The sequence below is a fragment of the Parasteatoda tepidariorum genome, chromosome 5 (assembly GCF_043381705.1).
Source record: "Parasteatoda tepidariorum isolate YZ-2023 chromosome 5, CAS_Ptep_4.0, whole genome shotgun sequence".
NCBI lineage: Eukaryota > Metazoa > Arthropoda > Arachnida > Araneae > Theridiidae > Parasteatoda > Parasteatoda tepidariorum.
In genome coordinates this window covers 8,198,907-8,220,607 of record NC_092208.1, presented here as the reverse complement: position 1 = coordinate 8,220,607, position 21,701 = coordinate 8,198,907, and the positions used below count along the sequence as shown (strand labels likewise).

Here is a 21,701-nt window from a genome sequence, read left to right as displayed (position 1 = left end):
TCTTTCACACTATTCTATCCAATGTTTTCACAACTCATTCAACCGTAATAATAATATTATTAGGATATGCGCACTAATGAAAAAATTTCCTTCCTATTTTTTAAAGTTCATATATACATGAACTTTCAATAATAGGAAGAAATAATTTTTATCAGTGCTCATATCCTAACTATATTTGGGGAGATTTCGGTATCCTGATCGGTAGCAGAATAATCGCCAAGTCTTGGCAACTTCCGGGCAGTGGCCCTCAAGAAACTAAAAGAAACATCACAGAAAAGGAAATACTCGAATAGTAGCCAAAGAGTATAGTGGGGGCTTTGTAGTGGCCACCCCTGGACAAACATCTAGAATTTTTTTTTTTTTAATTGCAAGTTTAAAATCTATTTGGCACATGTAGTTGGTGTGACAAATCACAAATCGGAATTATCCATATATTTTTTTTAAAAATTAAGGAATGTAAGAATATATATATATTTTTTTAGTGCTTAATAGGTACTTATTTTTTGTTCAAAAATTGGGCTACGCACCCTGTGATAGTATTTTTAAATCTTCTTAATTTTTTCCAATGTTGAACATTTTTAAAAGTTTTCTGTAGCATGTATGGGCAACTTTCAAAACATTGTCACTCTTTTTATATTTGTAAAAAAAAAAAAATTGGTGTTTAGACACTTTAGAAGGTTCTTGTCTAATGTACTGAACATAGAGTATGTTCATTCCTATACTTGATTTGTGTTCTATTCGCTTTTACGTTAGCAACTGTTCTTTCCATTCTATTTCTAGAAAGCCAAGCCTGTCAAGTATTAATTCTCTTAAGTGACACATTCTAGATTCATTCACAAAGATTTTAATTATTTCACTTTATTTTTCTAATTCAACACAAAGAAAGGCACAAAGCATAAAACATGAACTAATTATGCATTGAATTTGCTACGTATGCAAAATAAAAATATATCACGGTTACAATAAAATACATAAACAAATAATAAATTTAAGTTTAATAAAAGATGTAGATGTGAGAGAATTATATTTCTACAAATTCAATGTGCTATAAGGTCCTGTATTTAATTAACTGTCATTAACATTTTAACTTATGTGGACAAGCTTAGCACAACTGTAGCACGCCATTTTACTCACAAATGATCAACTGGCGCCGTAGGTCACATGTGTGGGTATGTATGGTCTTCTTCTTGAAATGCAAGTGCCCAAATAATATTAGATTTTACTTACTACTTTTAATTACTAGTATTGATAAAAATAGAAAATTTAAAAAATTTTAATAATTGACATTAGATAAAAACGTACAGTGAATAAAAAAAAAATACTTTGTAGCAAAACTATACTCTTAATTTTTACTTTGAAGCTACAAAATAAAACACATAAAAATTGTAACACTAGTTTAAGTAGAAGCTTTTAGTTATTTTAAATATTTTGTAAAGGTATGTTACTTTATATAGCTTAATTTATATTTGCAAAAGCTTTTTGTTAAATTACAGTTAGAGCAGGGCGCGAAATTTTTACCAGCTTGCCATTGGGGGCCGAGTATTTAGGTTTATGAGTATGTTTTGTCTTTTAAAATGTTGCGTTTCAAAAATCAAACTGCAATATAATCCTAGAGTTGAGAGTGGGCTGTAAATTTGGACGCAACTCTGGTAAACCTTCCACCTCAAAATTTTCTAAAAATGATTTGGTCAGAATTTTTATAAATAATCCCACCTGACATAGTTTGACCAAGTGGCTTTAAGTGACAAATTATATTTTTTAGTATCCAAAATCAGTAGCATATGCATGCAAGCATGAAGTGTTGAAGGCATAAGAACATTTCTTATACAGTATATTCTCGATATCTCGAAAAAGCATGTTAATTCAAAAAAATGTTTGGTCACCTAAAATTTCTTATTACACTAACATTTTAAAAAATATTTCGTTTTTTTTTGTTTTTTTTAATAGTGGGAAGCAAAAATTTTTAGTCTGGATAGTGCTTTAAGAACTGAAATGTCATGCTCTGAGTTAAAGTGTAAGAAAACACACCTCATATGTAATTTTGTTATAAATTCATAAAATACCCTATGCAATACTGCCATGCAATTGAAAAAACCAACGTAAGTGCTTCAAGGTTGATTCCAAGAAAAGATGCTTGGCAACTTTTCTTCTTCTATTGCTAATGCTATAAAGGCTGAAATAGAATTTTAAAATACTGATAAAACAAAATTTATTTTTGAAAAATTTTTTTTTTTGCAATTCGTAACTTACCACATAAAGATGCCAAATATATAAAAATCTCAATTATGAATTTTTTGCCGCTTATGTTCATATTTCAATTGCACGGCTTATGAATACTTATATAACAACAAACGATATCTAATGTGCTTATTTTCTTTTAGTTTGAATCAATTAAATGTGTTAAATTTAAGTAAAGGATGCTATGTAAATGTTTTAATAAAGGTTTGATTCTACAAATGCTTGAAAGTAATGGGAAAAAAAAATTATTTATAGTTTGGTATTGTGTACCAATATCCAGTTCATATGTAATTAAACTCAGCATTTTCTATCTAATTTATTAACAGTTTTAATGTTGATCTTTCTTCATATAATTATTATAGTCATACAAATTTAAAACATTTCTTAAATTATTTCCAAATACAATTGTGTGAATCATTAAAGTTTTAACCTCTAAAGATCTCATTTTGTGATAATTATTGTTATGTTACCAGGAAGTTTGATCATTTTTTCAATTACATGGTGTCTGCCAAAGATGTATATTTACAGTTTGTTTATTTTAGTTTTTATTTCTTATTTTAAAAAAGAGACTATCATTATAAATATTTGTTGTTGTTGTAAAATTTGTACATTCTGTTGAAGGATTTTTATGTATTTGTTTTTTAATCAATAAATCATCTTCGTTTTGATAGAATACTGTTTTCGTTCCTTATTTAGAAAGAAGAAAAACTGCAATTTCTCAATTTGATTGGAAATTTTAGGTGCTTCGTATCATTATTAAGATTTTTTTTAAAATAAAAACTGGTATAAAAATGAAATAATGTATTTAAAAATAAATGTTTTCTAAGCTTGCCAATTTTTTTTTTAAAGGAGAAACAACAGTAAAATAATTGCATTTTTAAATAGTTTATCTTTTAAAGATTTGTTTGTACCAAAATATTAAATTCATTTTCGTAAAAATGTACAAGTTACAGCATAATATGAGTATGGTGCAGAATGTGCTGTGACGTGCATGATCAAATAAAACTTGTGCGCTTAGTTGATTAATGGATTTGCTCACTCCAATCAAAATATTTTAGTGAAATACTATCAGTTAAACTATTTTATCGAAATAATTTGTTTCATCTAAGAAAAAGAATGGTACTTTCAATATTAATAGTTCAACTTGCAACCTACTTAGCAGTAATGAATTTTAAAGACGATTGATAGTTTTGGAACAGCTTGCATAGCGTTTTTAAACAGTACTAAAACTTGCTTATTTTCGTTTTTTAAAAGCCCTTAAAGAGGCTTTTTTCATTAGGTGTTTTTGAAAAATGCTTCATTTTCCCTTTTCCAAAATGAGATTTTTTCTTTACTAAGTTGATTTTCGCCAAATGCAAAACGAGATAGTTCTATTCAACGTTTTCACAGTTTAACCTCTATCTATTTCGGCGTACCGTCGGTCTGTAGCTCATGACGTCATTCGTTTTACATGTTTGATGAAATACTTGCGGGTTCGCTGTATACTGTTCGTATACAGAGCTGGATTCAGTGGGAAGGATTTTCGCCCTCTCGTGTGCAACTCTGCTGTATTTTGCAAAAGATTCTCAATTCCAGGCTTCATTTTCCGTCCTCTGAAATCGAACAGAAAATCTCTCAAATTTTCGCTGATTACGGGGACCAACTGAACATGGTCCAATTTTTTTTCTAATAGCGATATAAAATTTTATCTCTCGTTAATTTCATCGTTGGTGAAGAGCCGTCGTCTTCTTCACTGGCAAGTTAATGGCCTTCTCGCTGTATTCATATAAATCGATCAATTCTAAAATCTTTCACTTGGGTATTATTCACTAATGAGGAACCTGCATGTATAGGTTTATCGCGTTATCTTGGTTGTTTTGAATGGTCTATACTTTAAGACTCGAAAATCAACTCATTTTGACCTGAATTTTTTAAAATTATCTTAAAACGAAATTAAAATAGTTATCTTTATGTTATTAGTTAATTTTGGGTTTGTGACAATTGTCAAAAACAAAACTATGTCAAAAGAGGTTTATGACATAACGATTAAATTTATTAATTGTCTAGAACTTGCCAACCCTGCCTAGTTATATAATATATATATTTTTTAAGTGCTTAGAAATATTTTTTGAGTGCTTATTTTTTGTTGAAATCTTTAGCTACGCTCTCTGTTGAACTATTGGAAATAAATGACGTCCTAGCAGCCAAAGAATAATCTCAAAATGAAGACGACCGCAGTTATTCTAAAAATATATGAAGCATCACATATGGATAGATCAACAAGTAAAAGAGGTAGACTTGCATTTGAGACTTCTGAAAATTATAGAGAAGAAATATTATGGACCTGTTATTGATGCATTAGAGATAATTGCAAAATTTTATATATTTATATGGATTATTGATTACAAAGTTTTTAACTCAATTTTCTAGAAACGATTCTCTAATTTGCTGTATCTCTAACTAGTACACTTTTCAACCAATTTCCTTCAAATTTTTACGCTATTTTCGCAATAAATGTAGTTTCCGTTGCGCGTAAGGATTTGGTTTGACTGGTAATCCACAAAAATGTAATTTATTTTATATATATTTTTTATTTTCAAAACACTGCATTTTGCATACTTTTTTTTTTTTTTTTTAAATCCTACATACAACAAAAACTACTATCATGTAGTTTAAAAAAATCACAACGACATCAAATTTAGATAATTTTTTAACTTCTGAAGTACAGCAAATTATAGATAATTTTTAAAAAAGGTTATAAAATTGTATTATATAAGTGATAATTTTTGTATTTGTATCATGATAAAATGAAGATTTAAATAAGTGCAATGATAAAAAAAAATATGTCAAGTTTATCACAATCGTTGCAAAATTCGATAAAAATTCTTTTCTTTTTTGTTTTTTTGCGAGCTTTTACTGTGTTATTTCCTTTAAATTATAGATTTAGAAATTTTTTTACACATGTTGCTTTTAAAGCACTTGAAATTTATGAAAACTACACACCAATACATTATTTTTAATCAGAAAATTTTCAGCTGTGATGCTCCAATTTCGAATTTTAGAAGAACTTTCTGTTCCCTATCTGTCATGGGAAAATAGGAAAGACAAAATAAAAAGTTTCATTCATTAAGCTGCTTTTATATAACATATAGAACACATTTCATCCTTTCCAACCCAAAAAATCCTGTCTCATTCTGTTCTAAAAAAATAAACTTTTTGTTCACCTTTTTGATATCTTGATTTCTACATTATTTATTTTGCTTTTATCAGAATCGCTAAATCTTATTCTTAAATTCATGAGATACTAGAAAAATTTGCTTCCTTTACTTGGCAAAATTGTTTTTAAGAACATGAGACAGGCTCTTTTTTAATCTCCTTTGCCCAACAATGATCATAGCCTTATTAAGTTTTCCTGATTAGAGGAAATTTTGCAATGCAACGACCACAATAAAAATAACTAATAAATAGCTCAAACTATTCTAAGGAATAAAAAAAATGAAAACAGAAATCAAACCTTGCAAAATTAAAATTCAAACATCGCTACGAGCTCTCAAATAAACAACTAGCTCTAAAAATACACCCAAAATTGTATTTTTGTACATAAATTTTATTTTATTATAACTGTCGTTGAACAGCCGATCCAATTTTTTGGGTATGCGACTACTAACGTTCTACCCCCGCTAACCTTGTAATTTTGAACCCAATCCAGAAGATAAGGGAACTCCTGGATCAAGTACTGGGAATTTGTACTTGATCCAGGGCGATTGAAACTTGATTAAAAACTTCGTGGAAGACTTTTTGATGGAGCTAACCCGCTTTTCCGTTACATGGAGAGGAAAACCTCTCACGGTAAACCTGACGGCAAGGGGACTCTAACCCATGATCCGTCTATCTAAACTAAACTCAGTGGCGCGACGGCTCATAGAGGGCCAAGGCCTACTGTGCCCATCTCAGTTTTCTTGACCATGGGCTCTGGGGTGCAGGAGCAGTTGTTCCGGTCAGGTGGTCAACCGAACACGGAACCCCCAGTGTTTAATTCCCAAGCATGCTTGGTACTCATTTATCGACCCACTGAAGGGCTGAGTCAATCTTGCCCGGCCCGAGGATCGAACCAGGAACCTGAGGCACGACAGCGCGAAGCGCTACCGCTCAGTCACCGGGCGTCAGATCCGTCTACCACTGAGGATATTTTACGTCAGCACTGGGAATAGGAACTTCTTATGATGAGTTTTACCCTTTAGCGACATCTGTGCTTAGCTATACATTTCCTTTGACTTTAGACAATTTTCTTTCTACCATTGCAAGCTACAAGCTAAAGTCAACTTCCATGCATAGTCGCAAAAGCAATCATTTTACCTACACTTGACCAACCCATAACAACATCTAATTTTATAATTATACATTTATTTAACTCGAATATTAAAACAATTCCATAATAATGGCATTAAGACGTGTTGATTTATCAACCGATGTATATTTTGTTTGTTTAAATCATGCTATGTGCACTGAAGGTGAAGAGATAGTTGGATTACTAGTTGGTGAAGTAAGAACTTATTTTACATTCAATATAATCTTTCAGTTTCAGTCTTTTTCGATGCGTAAATATATATTTGAATTATTTGATGCTTTAACCATGCATTTTAATGTATATGTGTATGAATTACTTATTATATTTTGGCAGTTTAATTCTATTAAACGAGATTGAATGGAAACCAACTTTATTTTCTATTTGTTAATGTTATATTAACAGTCTGGCCAAGTTTCTAAAATAATAATTCCATTTCAGAACTTGCGTAAAAATGATCGCAAAGTTTTCGCAATTAAAACAAGATTTTTTTTTGTATCAGGCTATTTCGAATTTTATTACTTGAAGCCACCTTTGTCCTATTTGTAAGTCTATTTCTATTTCTTAAATTTTTTTTGTTGTTTATACCAAATATAGGGGCTGAACTTTCATTTTATACTTTTGTTTCGTATGAACAAATACTACTAATAAAGCATTGCTATTTAGACCAGAGGTTGCAATTTCTGTTCGCAACGAAAAAAAAAGAGGAAATAACCATGAAAAAATCTGCTCATATATAAAAAAAGGTTTCATCGATTTAAAGAAACTCATTTTTCAAAATGAAATGATAAATATTAAAGCAATTATAAAGGTTTATAATTGTAAACTAATTTATATTATAGTATTTCTTTAAGCTACATATTATTTTTAGATAAGTAAAATCTAAAAAGCAATAATTGGAATAAACAATGAATTGCTTACGAAATGAAAATAACTCTATTTTAATATTTTATATAAACGAGAATAATAAAACCTTAATTTGTAATTTTATAAACTGTTATACTATTACAATTGAATTATTTTGTAACTTAATTATTAAATTACATATCCACTACTCACATGTAGTTTAAAATTTGCAGGTGGATGAAGAAAGAATTGCTCACGTTGTTGCTGTCTTAATTTTAAGACGTTCTGATAAGAGGAAGGACCGAGTAGAAATATCACCTGAACAGTTATCTAATGCATCAACTGAAGCTGAAGTTAGTATAATTTATGAATATAGCATCACATATTCTATATTAGGACTGCACAACCTTTTTAAGAGAAGGGCCACTTGAACAGCAGGTTGACTAATGAAGGGCCGCGAAGGGTCAAATAAAATTTTTTATTTTTTATTTTTCTTGCCGTTTTATTAATAAATGTATAAACTAAACTCAGTGGCACAACAGTCCATAGAGGGCCAAGGCCTACTGTGCCAATCTCAGTTTTTTTTATCTTTGTGCTCTGGGGTGCAAGAGCAGATGTTCCGATTGGGTGGTTAGCCCAAGGCGGACCCCACAGTGTTTAGTTCCCAATCATGCTTGGTACTTATTTATCGACCCACTGAAAGGATGAAAGGCTGAGTCAACCTTGCCTGAGAAAAAAGAACTATAATACTCATAGAATAAATGTGTGAAAAAAACTAAATACATACTTATTTTAATGAGGTAATATAAATTTGAACTAAATCAGGGCTCGAAATTAACGGTGGTCCGTTGGTCCGTGACCACTAAAATCGGAATTGGACCAGCATAAAATAATAAACAGTGGCCCGCCAGACCACCATCCGCCGCAGCCGATCTCCGTTAATCTATTCTCGCAGCCGATCTATTCTCGATCTTACGAAACTGAAACGATCTTACTTAAAACTATTTTAGAGCTTATTCACAATTTTTTTTAAAAATTTTTTATACCAAATTAATATTAATCAAAAAAAATGCGATTTAAATCAAACATTTATGATTTAAAAAAAAAAAATCATGATTTTTTCAATCAAAAATTTAAATTTTTTTATTTGCAGCTAATAGGAACGCGTAGACGGACCAGTAAAGTATTGTGCGGACTAGTAAAATGTTTTAGTTACTGGTCCTATGAACCAGTAATTTTTTTTTTTTAATTTCTACCCCTGTAAATACTTTAAAGAAAATCTGTAGGTTTTAAACAAAAATCAAAACTTAACTATTATAGTACATATTATGATTCATCATTTTGTGAAGAAAAATTCAAAAGATTCCAAATTTTTACTTCTCAAAAAAAAAAAAAAGAAGACTGTGTTCAGAAGCTCTTGTTAGCCAAACATCGGCAGGTCGCAGGTTGTGCACCCCTATTCTAGATATTTTTTCAAAAAGTAGAAGTATTGTATTGTATCTTTTCAAAATTTTATTTTCAATTACATGTTGACTTTTATTTTTTGTTTCTTTCAGCACCCTTTTATTTTGTTTTATTTAAATTCAGTAAATTTTCCTTAAATATCTTACAAATTGTTTCTAAATTTCTTCTACCTTTTGATAAATATTTTGTTCCAAAAATTGACCCTCACAATATTTATAGTTTTATTTTTTCTCTTTAAAATGCTCAATATATGTAAAATTCAAAGAACCAACAAATATATTCATATTAACAATGGTTTTGTGCAAAAATTTTTCTTATAAACAATTTGATACTCTTATATAAAACTTAGAATGTAATATGTCAATTTGTTTTTGATGCATTGCCTATTAATTTTAATGCATATTGTTATTAATACACAGTGTTATTGATACATATTTTCGCAAGTGCTCGATTAGCACGGGAACAAACTCAATTTATGTTCTAGAAACTAGCTTGCATTTTATCAATGAGAAATTCCTTTTTCTTACAGATAAGGTTATAATTTTTTTTTATGCAGTTATAAGCAAATATTACTGTTTATTTATCAAATTTTAACTATATTAATATTTAATAATAATTATTCTTGTCATTTTAGGCAATTCAACTTACATTTTAGAAATTTGCATGGCTGGTATAGCATTTATAGGCTGATAAATTTATAGCTTTAAATTCTTTTTGTTAACCTTAAACTGATTTATTTATGTGCTAGACAATTCCTTGGTGTTGGAACATTAGAAAAAAAAATGAATATAAATTTCTTAAAAAAACTCTCTTATAAAATATAAGTTTATAAGTAAAGTTTAAAATCATAATTTTTTCAAAAAATAGTTTGTTGTATAGAAATTAACAATAATAAGTTCAAATTTAATGGATTAAATTGTTGGTCTCGGACAAAAAATCACACAAAAGTAAAAAATGTTTACTCAATTACAAATTGTCTTAACTCTGTGAATTTGTTTGTAAAATCATAGAATAAGACTTCACTGACATTATATTTATACATATGTATTAGACATGTCAGAGGGCGCAAAACCTGAGTTTATACCCGGTGTTGTAAGCTCTAACCACGCATTTGCTTGTATTAGCAGGATCTTTCATTTGTGCAAACCAAAGTGAAAGCGCGAAGTGGCGCAAAAATTATTTCCATCTTTGAATTTTGTAAATAATCATCACAAAAAAAAATAAATAGAAATCATGAAATCCGCAATAGTAATTGCCAAGATAAAGATCGACAATAAACTCAAGCAAATCAGACTTCACAAATACGTGTTTCGTTTCGAGATTAGGCTGTTGTAATTAATATTTCTTATAAAAAATATCGGATTTAAAAATTGGTGAGAAATCAATAGGAGTAACTGCCAAAAATTCGATAGCATTATTGCCTTAAAAAGTATCTACTTCAATGCACTATTGGAATTTTCCATATTGTTTGAAATATATCGGGATATTTGAAATCTGCATGAAAATAAATATCAATAACTGTGGAAAATACAATCAAAACATTACATGTATTTGCAATACTATCGGTGGGGAATTAAGTGCATAAAAAAGTTATTATATAAATGCATCACTCAAATGTTACATTCAAATTTCTGTAGAAAGGAAAAGTTATTTTTTTTACTTTTTAAAAGAAAAATATTTCTGCTACAGGGAGTGTGCTTAATCTCAAATGTTTCTAAAATCGCATGTAAATGGTAAAGGGATGAAATGGATTTTGTATGTAAATAGATAATAATAAATGTTTCTAACTTAATGAGATAATTTATTTTCATTGCTGATAAGACTATTGCGATGATTCTTTTACACAGCTATAAACAAATATTATTGTTTATTTATCATTTTTGAACTATAATATAATAATCAATTTTCTTGTCTTTATCTAGAGTTTTACATATCTGCTATAACTTTAATAAGATGATAAATTTTTAGTCCTATTTTTTTCTTCTTCTTAAACTATGTTTTTTATGTGTTGATATTTTTCATTCATAAAATGGAACTCATTGGTATTGAATTTATATTTTAGAAACTTGCTTGTATTTTGAAGCGTCCGGTTCGTGTTGTCGGTTGGTATCATTCCCATCCTAAACTTACTGTTTATCCATCTTTAGTTGGTAAGTAATTGATAATTCAATTTATAAATAGTAATCACTCTCCTTTTTTTTAAATGTAATTTTACTGTACAGCTTTACTTTCATTATGTTTCAAGACTAACTACCTAATATTTGATACTAAAAAGCAGTATAGATAATAATATACTTATACTATTATACTTCTTCAGAAAATATGTATAGATACCATAGTCTCTTTTACATCTGCCTGTATACATTGAAATATTAGTTAATAACTGATTTTATTTTCTAAGCATTCTATGATCTTGTATTACAGTCATTCTATGATTTACAGGCTAATGCATAACCCCTTTGTTCCATGTATTTTTTTTTTCTTCTATCTATAACTTTTTATCCAAGTTGCTTATTCAGGAATCTAGGTTGTATTTCTTAACTCATTGACGGTTCTGCACATAAAAAGTCGTATTTTAACCGACAGTCTTCTTGCACAGCAAGACCGGTTTCCCCATGTTATTAGACAGGAAAATGATGTACTGGGAAGAAATGTTCTCCCAATTTTGCCCATTTGCCAAGCCACCAGTGTTATTAATATTAATATTTAATATTAATATTAAATGTGTTTTTATATAATATTAATATTGAGTATTATATTTAATATTTAGTATTAATGTTAAATATTTAGTATTAATATATATTAAGTATTAATATTAAGTATTAATATTTAATATTTATTATTCCAGTACTTAACTATTAAATTTTCATCTCGCAAAATAATTTTATTTAATGATGTGTTAAGTACAACAGATTACAATTTGTAATAAAAGTTAGTTATCAAAAAATTGGTTATTATTTTATCTATTTTAAATTTTATTGTCTATTTTCAACATTATGTTGAATTTTGTTTTGAAATAGAAAATGCTTTTTTGGGGGGAGGAGAGGGGAAATCACAATGTAAATTTATTGTAAACCAATTCCATTTTATTAAATGCATAATTATTTATGTCTTGCTTTTAAAAATAAAATTATCATTATTGTGTTTAGATTTATATCAATGCAAACATATTTATTCTCATGCATCATGGCTTTTTTTTTCTGAGTAATATTTTAGAATATGTTTTTCTACTTTTTAGAACATATGTAGTTCTGAATTTGTTATCTCGCTATCTCTAAATAATTTTAGTGTCCCTTCAATTTTGAGATATCGAGAGTATACTGTAATATTTAATACATTTTAATAAAACTTACGATATAAAACCAACATTAATAAACAAATTATCTGACAAATTTAAATGCAACTGAGTAGACGTGGCAGTAATTTGCTCTAATCCAATCTTGTAATATAATCTAGACAAACAGGATGATTTAAACGTGAAAAAATCTTATGCTATCTCTACAGATTTGAGAAGTCTTTTAACCCACTGACGGTTCTGCCTGTAAAAAGTTGTATTTTGACCTGCAGTCTTCTCCTCTTAGCAAAACTAGTTATTGCATGTTATTTTTGTTTTTAAATAAAGCTGTTATTATCTCATTAACTGAAAGGATCACTTCAAATAATTTACTTTACATTTGTGAATATACTCTATTTTTTTTAGATGTTTGCACTCAAGAAAGCTATCAACTCATGGATGAAGGGTTCATCGGGATGATATTTTCAGTGTTTAATACTGATCCCAATAAATTTGTGAGTTTTTATTTTCAATAAGAGTTTAATTAATTACTATCGAAGTTTGAGAAAAATTTATTATCTCTATGTTCTATCAAAAAATAAATTTTATGCATAATATGGAATTTAAAACGCGATTCCAATAAATTTGTATCTTATAACTTTTTTTGGAGAGCAAATTAATTTATTATAATATTAAAGTTAGTTTGTATTTTATGTGTTTCGTTTTATAAAGGAAGCGTAAAATTTAAATCTGTTTCATATTATGATATCGCATGTTGTGTAGAGTTTTTAAAATGTGCATATTTTCGATTTTTAAAAGCCCTTAAAGGTGCTTTTTTCATTCTGTGTTTTTAAAAAGTGCTTAATTTTCCCTTTTTGAAAATGAGATTTTTTTCTTTACTGTGTTAATTTTAGCCACATATTATGCGAAATAGTCCTTGTATCCAACGTTTTCACAATTCATTCAACCACAATCTATTTCGGCGTACCGTCGGCCCGTAGCATATGAAAGCTCCAATCATTCTACTAATTTGATGGAATACTTGCGAGGCTGTATGTGCATTTAATGAGCTGTGTTTGGTGAGATTCTTGCACTCTCATGTGCAAATTTGCTACATTTTGCAAGATATTCTTAATTTCAGGCTTCATTTTCCACTGCCTGATATCGACCCGAAAAACCTCTTGATCTTTCTATAATGGCTAATATAATCAAGAAAGGAGTTCTTGGTCAGAGACTGATTATTTTATCATAATCATGCAAAGTCTTTGAAAATTATTTTGCATTTCATTAGTGTATATAGTGTTTAAAAATATTTTTTGAATGCTTAAAAAGTACTTGAAAGGTGCTTATTTTTTGTTAAAACATTTGGTTATGCACCCTATATAACACGCATATATCTTATCATGAATATTTTTTTTTTGTTCAAAATTTTTCTTTAGATCAGCATTTATAAATGTAATGGTAAAAATTTCTCTATTTGATTTTAAAATGCTTTTCTGATCCTTTTTTGAATTATAATAATAATATCAATTATATCAATCAGACAAATAATTCCTGAAAAAAGAAAGGTAGCATTTAAAGGACAAAACTCTACACTCTCTTGCCTAAACTATTAGGATCATATATATGCAAATTGTAGCTATCTCCAATATTTTAAGTGTGAATAACTCAAATCAATTGAGTAAAAGGTATGTTTATTCAGAAAATGTATGCCTTTGTGCCTGATTTCATAACTTAATAAATGTTCTGCTTAAATTAATTAGCATTTCTTTTTTGTTTAACTCCTAAATTTATTAAGATTGAATTTTAGTATGTGACAATGGGATAAAAAGTTATTGAGGTGTTCAGTTTTTTATTTTACTCTCTATATACCAATTCTATCATTGGCTAATAATTGTAAGCTTTCAAATTACTATCACATCCATTTTAAATTATGATTTTTCTAAACTTGAAATAAATTTTTTTTTCTTCATCTGATATCAAGTATAGAATTATTTGTTAAAACATGAAAGAAAAAATATATCAAAATGAGATACAGTCAAACCCCACTATAGTGAACGCGGTTTATAGTGAACTCAGGGATATAGTGAACGAAATGTTCGCTCCCGTGCCTTGCTACACACATGTAATGTTATTTTTTGTGGTTATAGTGAATCAAAAAAAGAGAGGAAGTTCATTCTGAACTTTTTTCTGTCTTCAACTGATTTTCTTCATTTTTTTGTTATAATTTTGAAATTTCTACTTCAAAATGCATACATATACCGATTTTTAAAACCATCTATAGCATGGAATATAGCAACAAGTTGTTTGTTTCATTATTGAATTGGTTCAGCATTCAAAGAAGATTGCATTCTTCCAGTATCTGGACAAATGCTTAAAGTAAAGCCGATGAATTTGCTTGACGATTTGGTGAGACTACTTTTAGGTGCTCGAATGGCTGGTTAGTCAGGTTTACAAAGCGGGATAACACAAATTCAGCAAAAATTATTTGGGAGTCGGGAAGTGTTTCCATATCTGATGTTGAGGATGGCACATCAGCTAAAGATTACAAATTTTTTTTTGTATGCAAGACGAAAAGTCATAAAAAATAAAAGTTAACACATTTTTGTTACTATGTATTAATTTTCAGTCGTTTTTGTATTTCATTTTATTGGGCATTTATTTAAATAATGTGTAATAAAATGGGGGAATTATTTGGAACCATTAGTTAAAATTGTTTGCGGAATGGATATAGTGAAGTCCCGGTTATAGTGAACCGAAATTTCGATCCCTTGAATGTTCCCTATAGTGGAGTTTGACTGTATTTCTAATTAATTTTAATAAAATAATTTTAAAATATCTCCATTTTTAGGGTGGACGAATTCAAATGATTTGCTATCAGTCCCAAACTGTAATAATTGATTGCAATGTTGAGTAAGCATTCGTTTCATTACTTTATTTTTTTTATTACATTGTTTTCTTTACGTTTTTACCCTCTAACCACTAATTATGTACCCATTTTTTGTATGTGATTAATTAATTTCTTCATGTGTGAATAATTACTTATTTATATCATTACTAAAAAAATTAGGTTGATTATTGAAAATTGTTTTTTTTACTTTTTTCATTTTCACCACTAATCATCTGCCCAATTTTTTTTACATTTTTTATTTATTTTTTGTAGTGCACATAATGTTTTCATATGGAAAAAATTACCTATTTATATTATTACTAAGAAAAAAAACTAGATGGATTGGTGAAAATTTTTAGATTAAGTACACAGAGAGTCAAATACCTGCTGGCCCTTATTTTTTGTTATTCTTAACTCTTGTAACAAAAATGTGATTAGTTATGACCTGCAACTCTAATCTTTGATACGTTAAATGTTGAGCCAATTTGTATAAAAAATGTATGCTTACATATGAACTTATAAAATAACCTGTACCTAACTATTTTAAATAAATTATGATATGAAATAATTATTTTGTAAGATTTAAAGTTAAAAAAGAAGTTAAAGAGACCTAGAGAAACTTTTTACCAATTTGACACAAAAAAAGCTTTAAAAAGTAATAGTATACGAGTTATTTCCAATTGAGAGTATTTTATACTGATGTTTTTTTTGACTGATAGAAGTGATTACTGAGCAATGATTAATGTTATAAATTTATTATTTTTTTTACCTGGTAGCAGAATTTGTGGAGTAAATTTGCAGCACTATCTACATAAATCTAAATGTGCTTGTGATGCCAGCTAGACAGAGATTAGTATTGTAGAAATTAAACTTGATCAGAAATATGCACAAATATGTGTGCAAAATGTACAAATATAAGGTATGCAAAAGGTATAAGGTATCCTTTTCTGCAAAATCATGTAATAAAGCAGGGTTACCACAGGCGACTAAAATGCAGCTATTTTCAACATAAAGCGACTATGGCAACTATTTTCTTGAAAAAGATACTTTTCTGTACTCCTAGCTATGTTTCTTAGCATAAATTAGGTTGAAAACCTGCGGTCCATGGGAGCTTCTAAACACACTGAATTTTTTTTTCTTTTTAAAAATAAAAAATTTTTTGAACATTTTGAATTGAAAATTTAAGTCAATTTTTAATTTGTTCCATTTGCACAGATTCCATTGTAAATCTATTTTGTTTCTCAAATTACCTTTTCAATGTTTATTGCTATAAAATTCCACATGATTTTAAAAAACCCAATTTTTAATACGATATTACAATACGAGAATTTTGAATTTGAGTAATCACTTTTCTCAATATATATATGTAAGTATATATACATTTGCTAAATCAATTATTGATAAAAGGGAAAAATTTTTTAAAAAAAGTATGTTTTTTTTAATAAAAAAGTATTTTTTTGACTGAATTCTAGTAATTAAAGGTATTTAATTTTCTGCAAATATACAAATTTTTTGCAATAAAAATTTAGTGCTAGAACACTAACGTTTTTATAAAAATTATCACATTTGCCACTAACTTGACTAATTGATCATGGTTATAAGTTATTTAATTAAATTTTAGTCATATTTTTGATGAATTTTTGTGTTCTTATTTAAGCAACTAGTTTCATAGTTTTCCGAAACTATTTTCATGCTTTAAGCTACGAAAAGCAACTATTTTGTTAATTTTTTTCTGTGGCAACTCTGTAAAGTGACCAAAAATTGTTTTCTTTACTTTTAGTTTTTTGTGGTGGTCTCTCAATCTAGTTTCATAATTTTAATTTAAAGCATAAAGCAAGTTATGAAATAATTTTGAGAAGAGTCCCAACAATTTTTTCTCCATTTTTTAAAAATTTGAGGTGAAAATAATCTGCAGATGCTGTGTTAATCTGCAGTGCCTGCTACTGTACTGGAGATTTTCTGCTACCAGGATTTTAAGCTAATATAATGGTATTATAGAATATCAAATTTTTATAAAAATTGTAGATCCCCTAAGATATAAATACTTTACTATAGAAAAGTATTACTATTTGGTTGGGTATGTTTTTTAACTACTTTAATATTTTGTAGGAAAAGCCATATTGAAATCCCCATACAACTTGTACCTAGTAGAAATATTAGTGACGTTTGTATGAACAGTGTGGTACAGTTACCTCGATTTTTGTGCCAAGAAGAACAGCTGGCCTATCAAATGGCCAATCAAGTTCCTCTGGATTACTTAACAAGACTTCATAATAGCTCAGGTTTAGTAAATTTTAGTTCATATTTGTTACCTTTATCATTATGTTTTAAGCATTTTTGTATAGAAATTTTTTATGGATTCTTAGGGGTATCAATAAATAAATAAGTTAATTTTTAATTATTTTTTCTTTAAATATATTATTTTTGCATATTATTTCTTATAATGTTTTTTTTCTTCCAATTAGTGTTAAATTTGATAGCTCAGTGGTTAAGTTAAGTTACTGAGCTGTCATTGTGAAGGACTTGAATTTGATCCCTAGTAGTGAGTTGAAGATAACCCAGATTTAGATGCTTGGCTTCGGTCTTTAACCGAGAACTGTGTTTTTACAATCAGTCTACTACGGGACTGTTAAATTTTTGCTAAGAATGAAAAAAAAGTATAACAGCCCACTAAAAGTCATCTCCTTATCAGAAATATTTTTTTTTCAATAATTAGATTTTTAGCAAAAGGTTATTCTAATAAAGATTAATTTAAACAAACAATTAAATCTTGCATCAATAACTAAGTATTTTGTTACTAATACTCTATCAAATTCATGTCAAAAGAAGTTAAACCTAAACACATTCATCTCCTTTTTTCCAGGCAAACACTATTATATATCCTTGAATAACTGTCATGAAGCTAATTGAAGGAACTGTTCACAACATAGCTCAATGAATCACTTGAAATCTAATAAAAATATAATATTTGATTTTAAGCTGATATTTTCACTTTGAAATTTAAAAAAAAATATATTTGAGTTTGATGCCTAGCATATTATCCCTCTGAAAGTTTGTAAATATTGTAGCAGGATTCCCACTCAATTTTAGAAAAAAAATTCCCTGACTTTTCCAGGTATACCATAAATTTTAATGAAAATTGAGACCATATTTTCATCAAAAAACTTTCATTCTTTTACTTATGTGAAAGATTAGATTTTCTGTGTAAAAAAATATTATTAAAAGAGGGAGGGAAAATTTTGACTAAAATGTGAAATTTTTGCAACAAATAATTGTAATAGATGTTAGAATTATTTAACTCGAATCTCAATAACTGATTACTGTTACTGACAATTTCAAGACTGATTCTTTTCCAGGTATGATATAGGAATATTCCAGGTTTTTGTAAAAATATTGAAACTTTCCCTGTCTATTCCTCGATTTTTAGAGTTAAAATAAAATTTCCTGTTCTCCCTGATCCCTGGGAACTCTCTTGTAGTTATTGTTTACATTATAAAAATTGGGATTTTGGTAAATTATATTACAAGCTGGAAAAAAGTTAACAAATTTTATCAATTTTTCTAAAATTCTTACGAAATTGCATAATTATGGAAGTAAAACTGAAGTAAATGCAAAATCTACTTCATAATGTAAATTTTAGATGCATGAAAAATGTTATTCAAAATTTTATTGCTCATTAAATTCAAACTCTTAAGTTCATGTTTTATTTTTGGAACATTGGCATGCAATCTTAGTTTAAGGGAGGGTTGGAGTTTTGGATGTCCTAAATTGGTTTGGACAGGACACATGGGTTTTACTGTCTTAAACTGACTAAAACTGTCTTAAAGTGTCCAAAACTTTGGTTTGGCAATTTTTAACTTTGGTAAAAGGTAAAAATTCTATAGGTGTAACCATTGCACACATAATAGTTACATATATTAATAAATATTTGATACTTTTTATACAATTTGCTTTAACTTATTAAAGGTAATTGTACTTATTAAGGTATTAACTTATTAAAGGTAAAGGTATTGAACAACAAAAATGAATACCTTATCCTTTAAATATGATCAAATGTGCTTTTAATAGTGATAAATTATGATTTCCCATAAGGATAAATAATACACTATTAAAAATAATAATAAACTGTTTTTATGAAACAAAAACTTGTCTTCATTCTGTTTCTTGTTCAAAAATTAACCATTCATTTTTCACTATATTTTTTTTTAAAATTGTGACATGATTTGAATAAAAGGGTTTTGGACACTTTAAAACAGTTTTGGACAAAGATTTTTTTTGAACAGGACGGTTTAAACCCTAGTTGAAACCATAGATTAAACCATTCTGTCCTAAACCTTGCCAACTCTTTTTTAAGGGTGGACTGTTGTATTATTACTTAAACATAATTAAGGTTTATTATACTTTTGTATTTCATGTTGTTTTGCTTCTTAATAGTTAAAAAATATAATAAATAGTACAGATATTATATTGTTGTCAACTTAGCGACTACATTCTTTTTATATACCTATATCACGTTTGACATGAAATCATGTTTACTCAAATTTATGATTATTCTTATTAAGCAATTTCAAACTTCATAATTTAAGTGAGAAACATGTAAAATAATTGTATTTTAGAAAGTCTTGAATTTTCAAGTTATATTTACCTACAAGCTTTGAATTGATGGAATATTAATTTATTATTATAAGTGTTTAAAAGAGACAGTTTTTAAAGCGAAAGTATGTTTGATGATTTAATGAAATAAAATAAAAATAATAAATTGCATTTACAGTTTGTCGAAGCTAAGAACTCCTCCCACTACAAAGTCTGAGGCAGTCTGGTGCTATGGAAACAAGAATGGTGCATTTTAGGGAGGGTTGCTTCACTCTAAGACTAACACGGTAGACCGAAGAAAGAGATTCCCTTTCTCTTGCTGACCTGAGCTAAAACCACTCTGAAACAGTGACCCCACACCCCTACTTGAAGTAGTCATACCTCGTTACCATAGTCACTGCCACTAGTCCCGACGAATGTCTGGGAGAGTTCTTATTTCAGACAAGCTATAAAAAACATACTTATGTACAAAAATTACCTACATAATAAATTATTAAATTACGATTACATAATAAATAGTATAGTTATTATATTGTTGTCAACTTAGCGATTAAATTCTTTTTATATACTTACATTACATGAAATCATGTTTACTCAAATTTATAATTTTTATTATTAAGCAACTTTAAACTTCAAAGTTTAAGTGAAAAACATGCTAAATAATTTCAGATAAACTATAAAAAAAACATACTTTTTGTACAAAAATTACATAATAAATTCATAATAAAGTTGAAATTCAAGAGGTATTAAAACGTTTAGTTACTATTTCTTTATTAAAATGTATTTTAATAATTATTGTACTTTTAGTTTATCTTCGAAAGATGGGTCAAATTGCTGAGGTTATTTGTGGCCCTCTGCTAAAAATGCTTGAAGAAAGAATTCTCAACAATGAAATGAAGCGCAAAAGGTTACAAGAGAGGAAGAAAGCCTTAACTGCAATGGTTGATAAAGCCCGTACTGAGAAAACCAAAAGAGAGCAGGAGAGGGCTAAAAAAGAACTTGATGCCCTGCAGAAAGAGAAGGAGATAAAAGCTGCTCAACTTGAAAACCAAGATTTGCAGTTGGAACCCCAAGCTCAAGAGCAAGAGACACAAAACCAATCCAGAATATCAGCTCAAAGGGTTGAAGTGTCTCATGTTGGAGATCAAGAGGTGCCTCATCTCAAAGAGTTCAAACGCTCCCCCGATGAGGCTATATCTGTTGAAATGGAAATCACCTCGGACCCATCAGAGGTAAGAAGACTAAATATTGTTAAAGCTGTCCGAGAAGACGAAGCAAAAATGCCAGCTAGGTTACAAAAACAAGAGCATGAAACTGGCACGGCACAAAAAACACCTCACCTCAAGAGGCAAAAAATTGAAGAAGTGAAAGTTGTGCATAGTGAAAAGAGTTTGGAACAGTCCTCAACGTTAATTTCTAAAACTGATTGTGAAAGTTCTTCCGCAAAAGGTGCTTCCGAGAATGCCAAACCACACGTGATTTCTAAAAATATCAACGGGAAGACGAAATTGAATATTTCAAAAGATAGTACCAATCAGTGCAATAATTTGTCTGGTCAAAGATCAAATGCAGATAAGTGTTTACCATCTTCTAGTGTCAATGTTACTGCTCAAGATCAGATATCTCCTTCCTCTTCTTTAAACTCTTCAGAGATGAAAATTTTGCCTAAAAAAAGTCCCACTCATCAATCTAATATTTGAAAAGTATGCCCTCATGACATATTCTAATTGAAATCACTCCTTCCCCCGAAATGCTTTTACAAATAATATTTTCTTGGATGATGATTGTTATAGATGCCTTGTATTAACTGTGTTTTTGTGAGAGAAGAAAAGAAAAACCAAAAATTTTTTGTTGCTTTATATTCCAATATTTTAAAAGCAACACAAATTGTTTATTCTATTACTTATTTTAATTAAGTGTTTTATTTTAATACCTCATGTCTTAGAATGTCAGAGTTTAAAGTTGTGAGAATTTAATACTTTTATTTTTTTCATATTCAGTGTGTCTTAAATGTAAAACATAATAAATTAATAATTAAATAAATGATAACAATAATGATTAAATGCATAACA

General features: G+C 28.5%; 1 protein-coding gene across 1 annotated transcript; it reads left to right on the top strand.

Annotated features, from left to right (window-relative positions):
- The first annotated feature begins 6,549 nt into the window (after window positions 1-6,549).
- Window positions 6,550-21,473, top strand: LOC107451101 (uncharacterized). The gene is made up of 7 exons (XM_016067092.3): window positions 6,550-6,760; window positions 7,642-7,761; window positions 10,935-11,022; window positions 12,573-12,661; window positions 14,998-15,059; window positions 17,146-17,318; window positions 20,437-21,473. Exons 1-7 carry the CDS (start codon window positions 6,656-6,658, stop codon window positions 21,327-21,329), a joined length of 1,530 nt encoding a protein of 509 aa, XP_015922578.1. The 5' UTR covers window positions 6,550-6,655; the 3' UTR covers window positions 21,330-21,473.
- The last annotated feature ends 228 nt before the right edge of the window (window positions 21,474-21,701 follow it).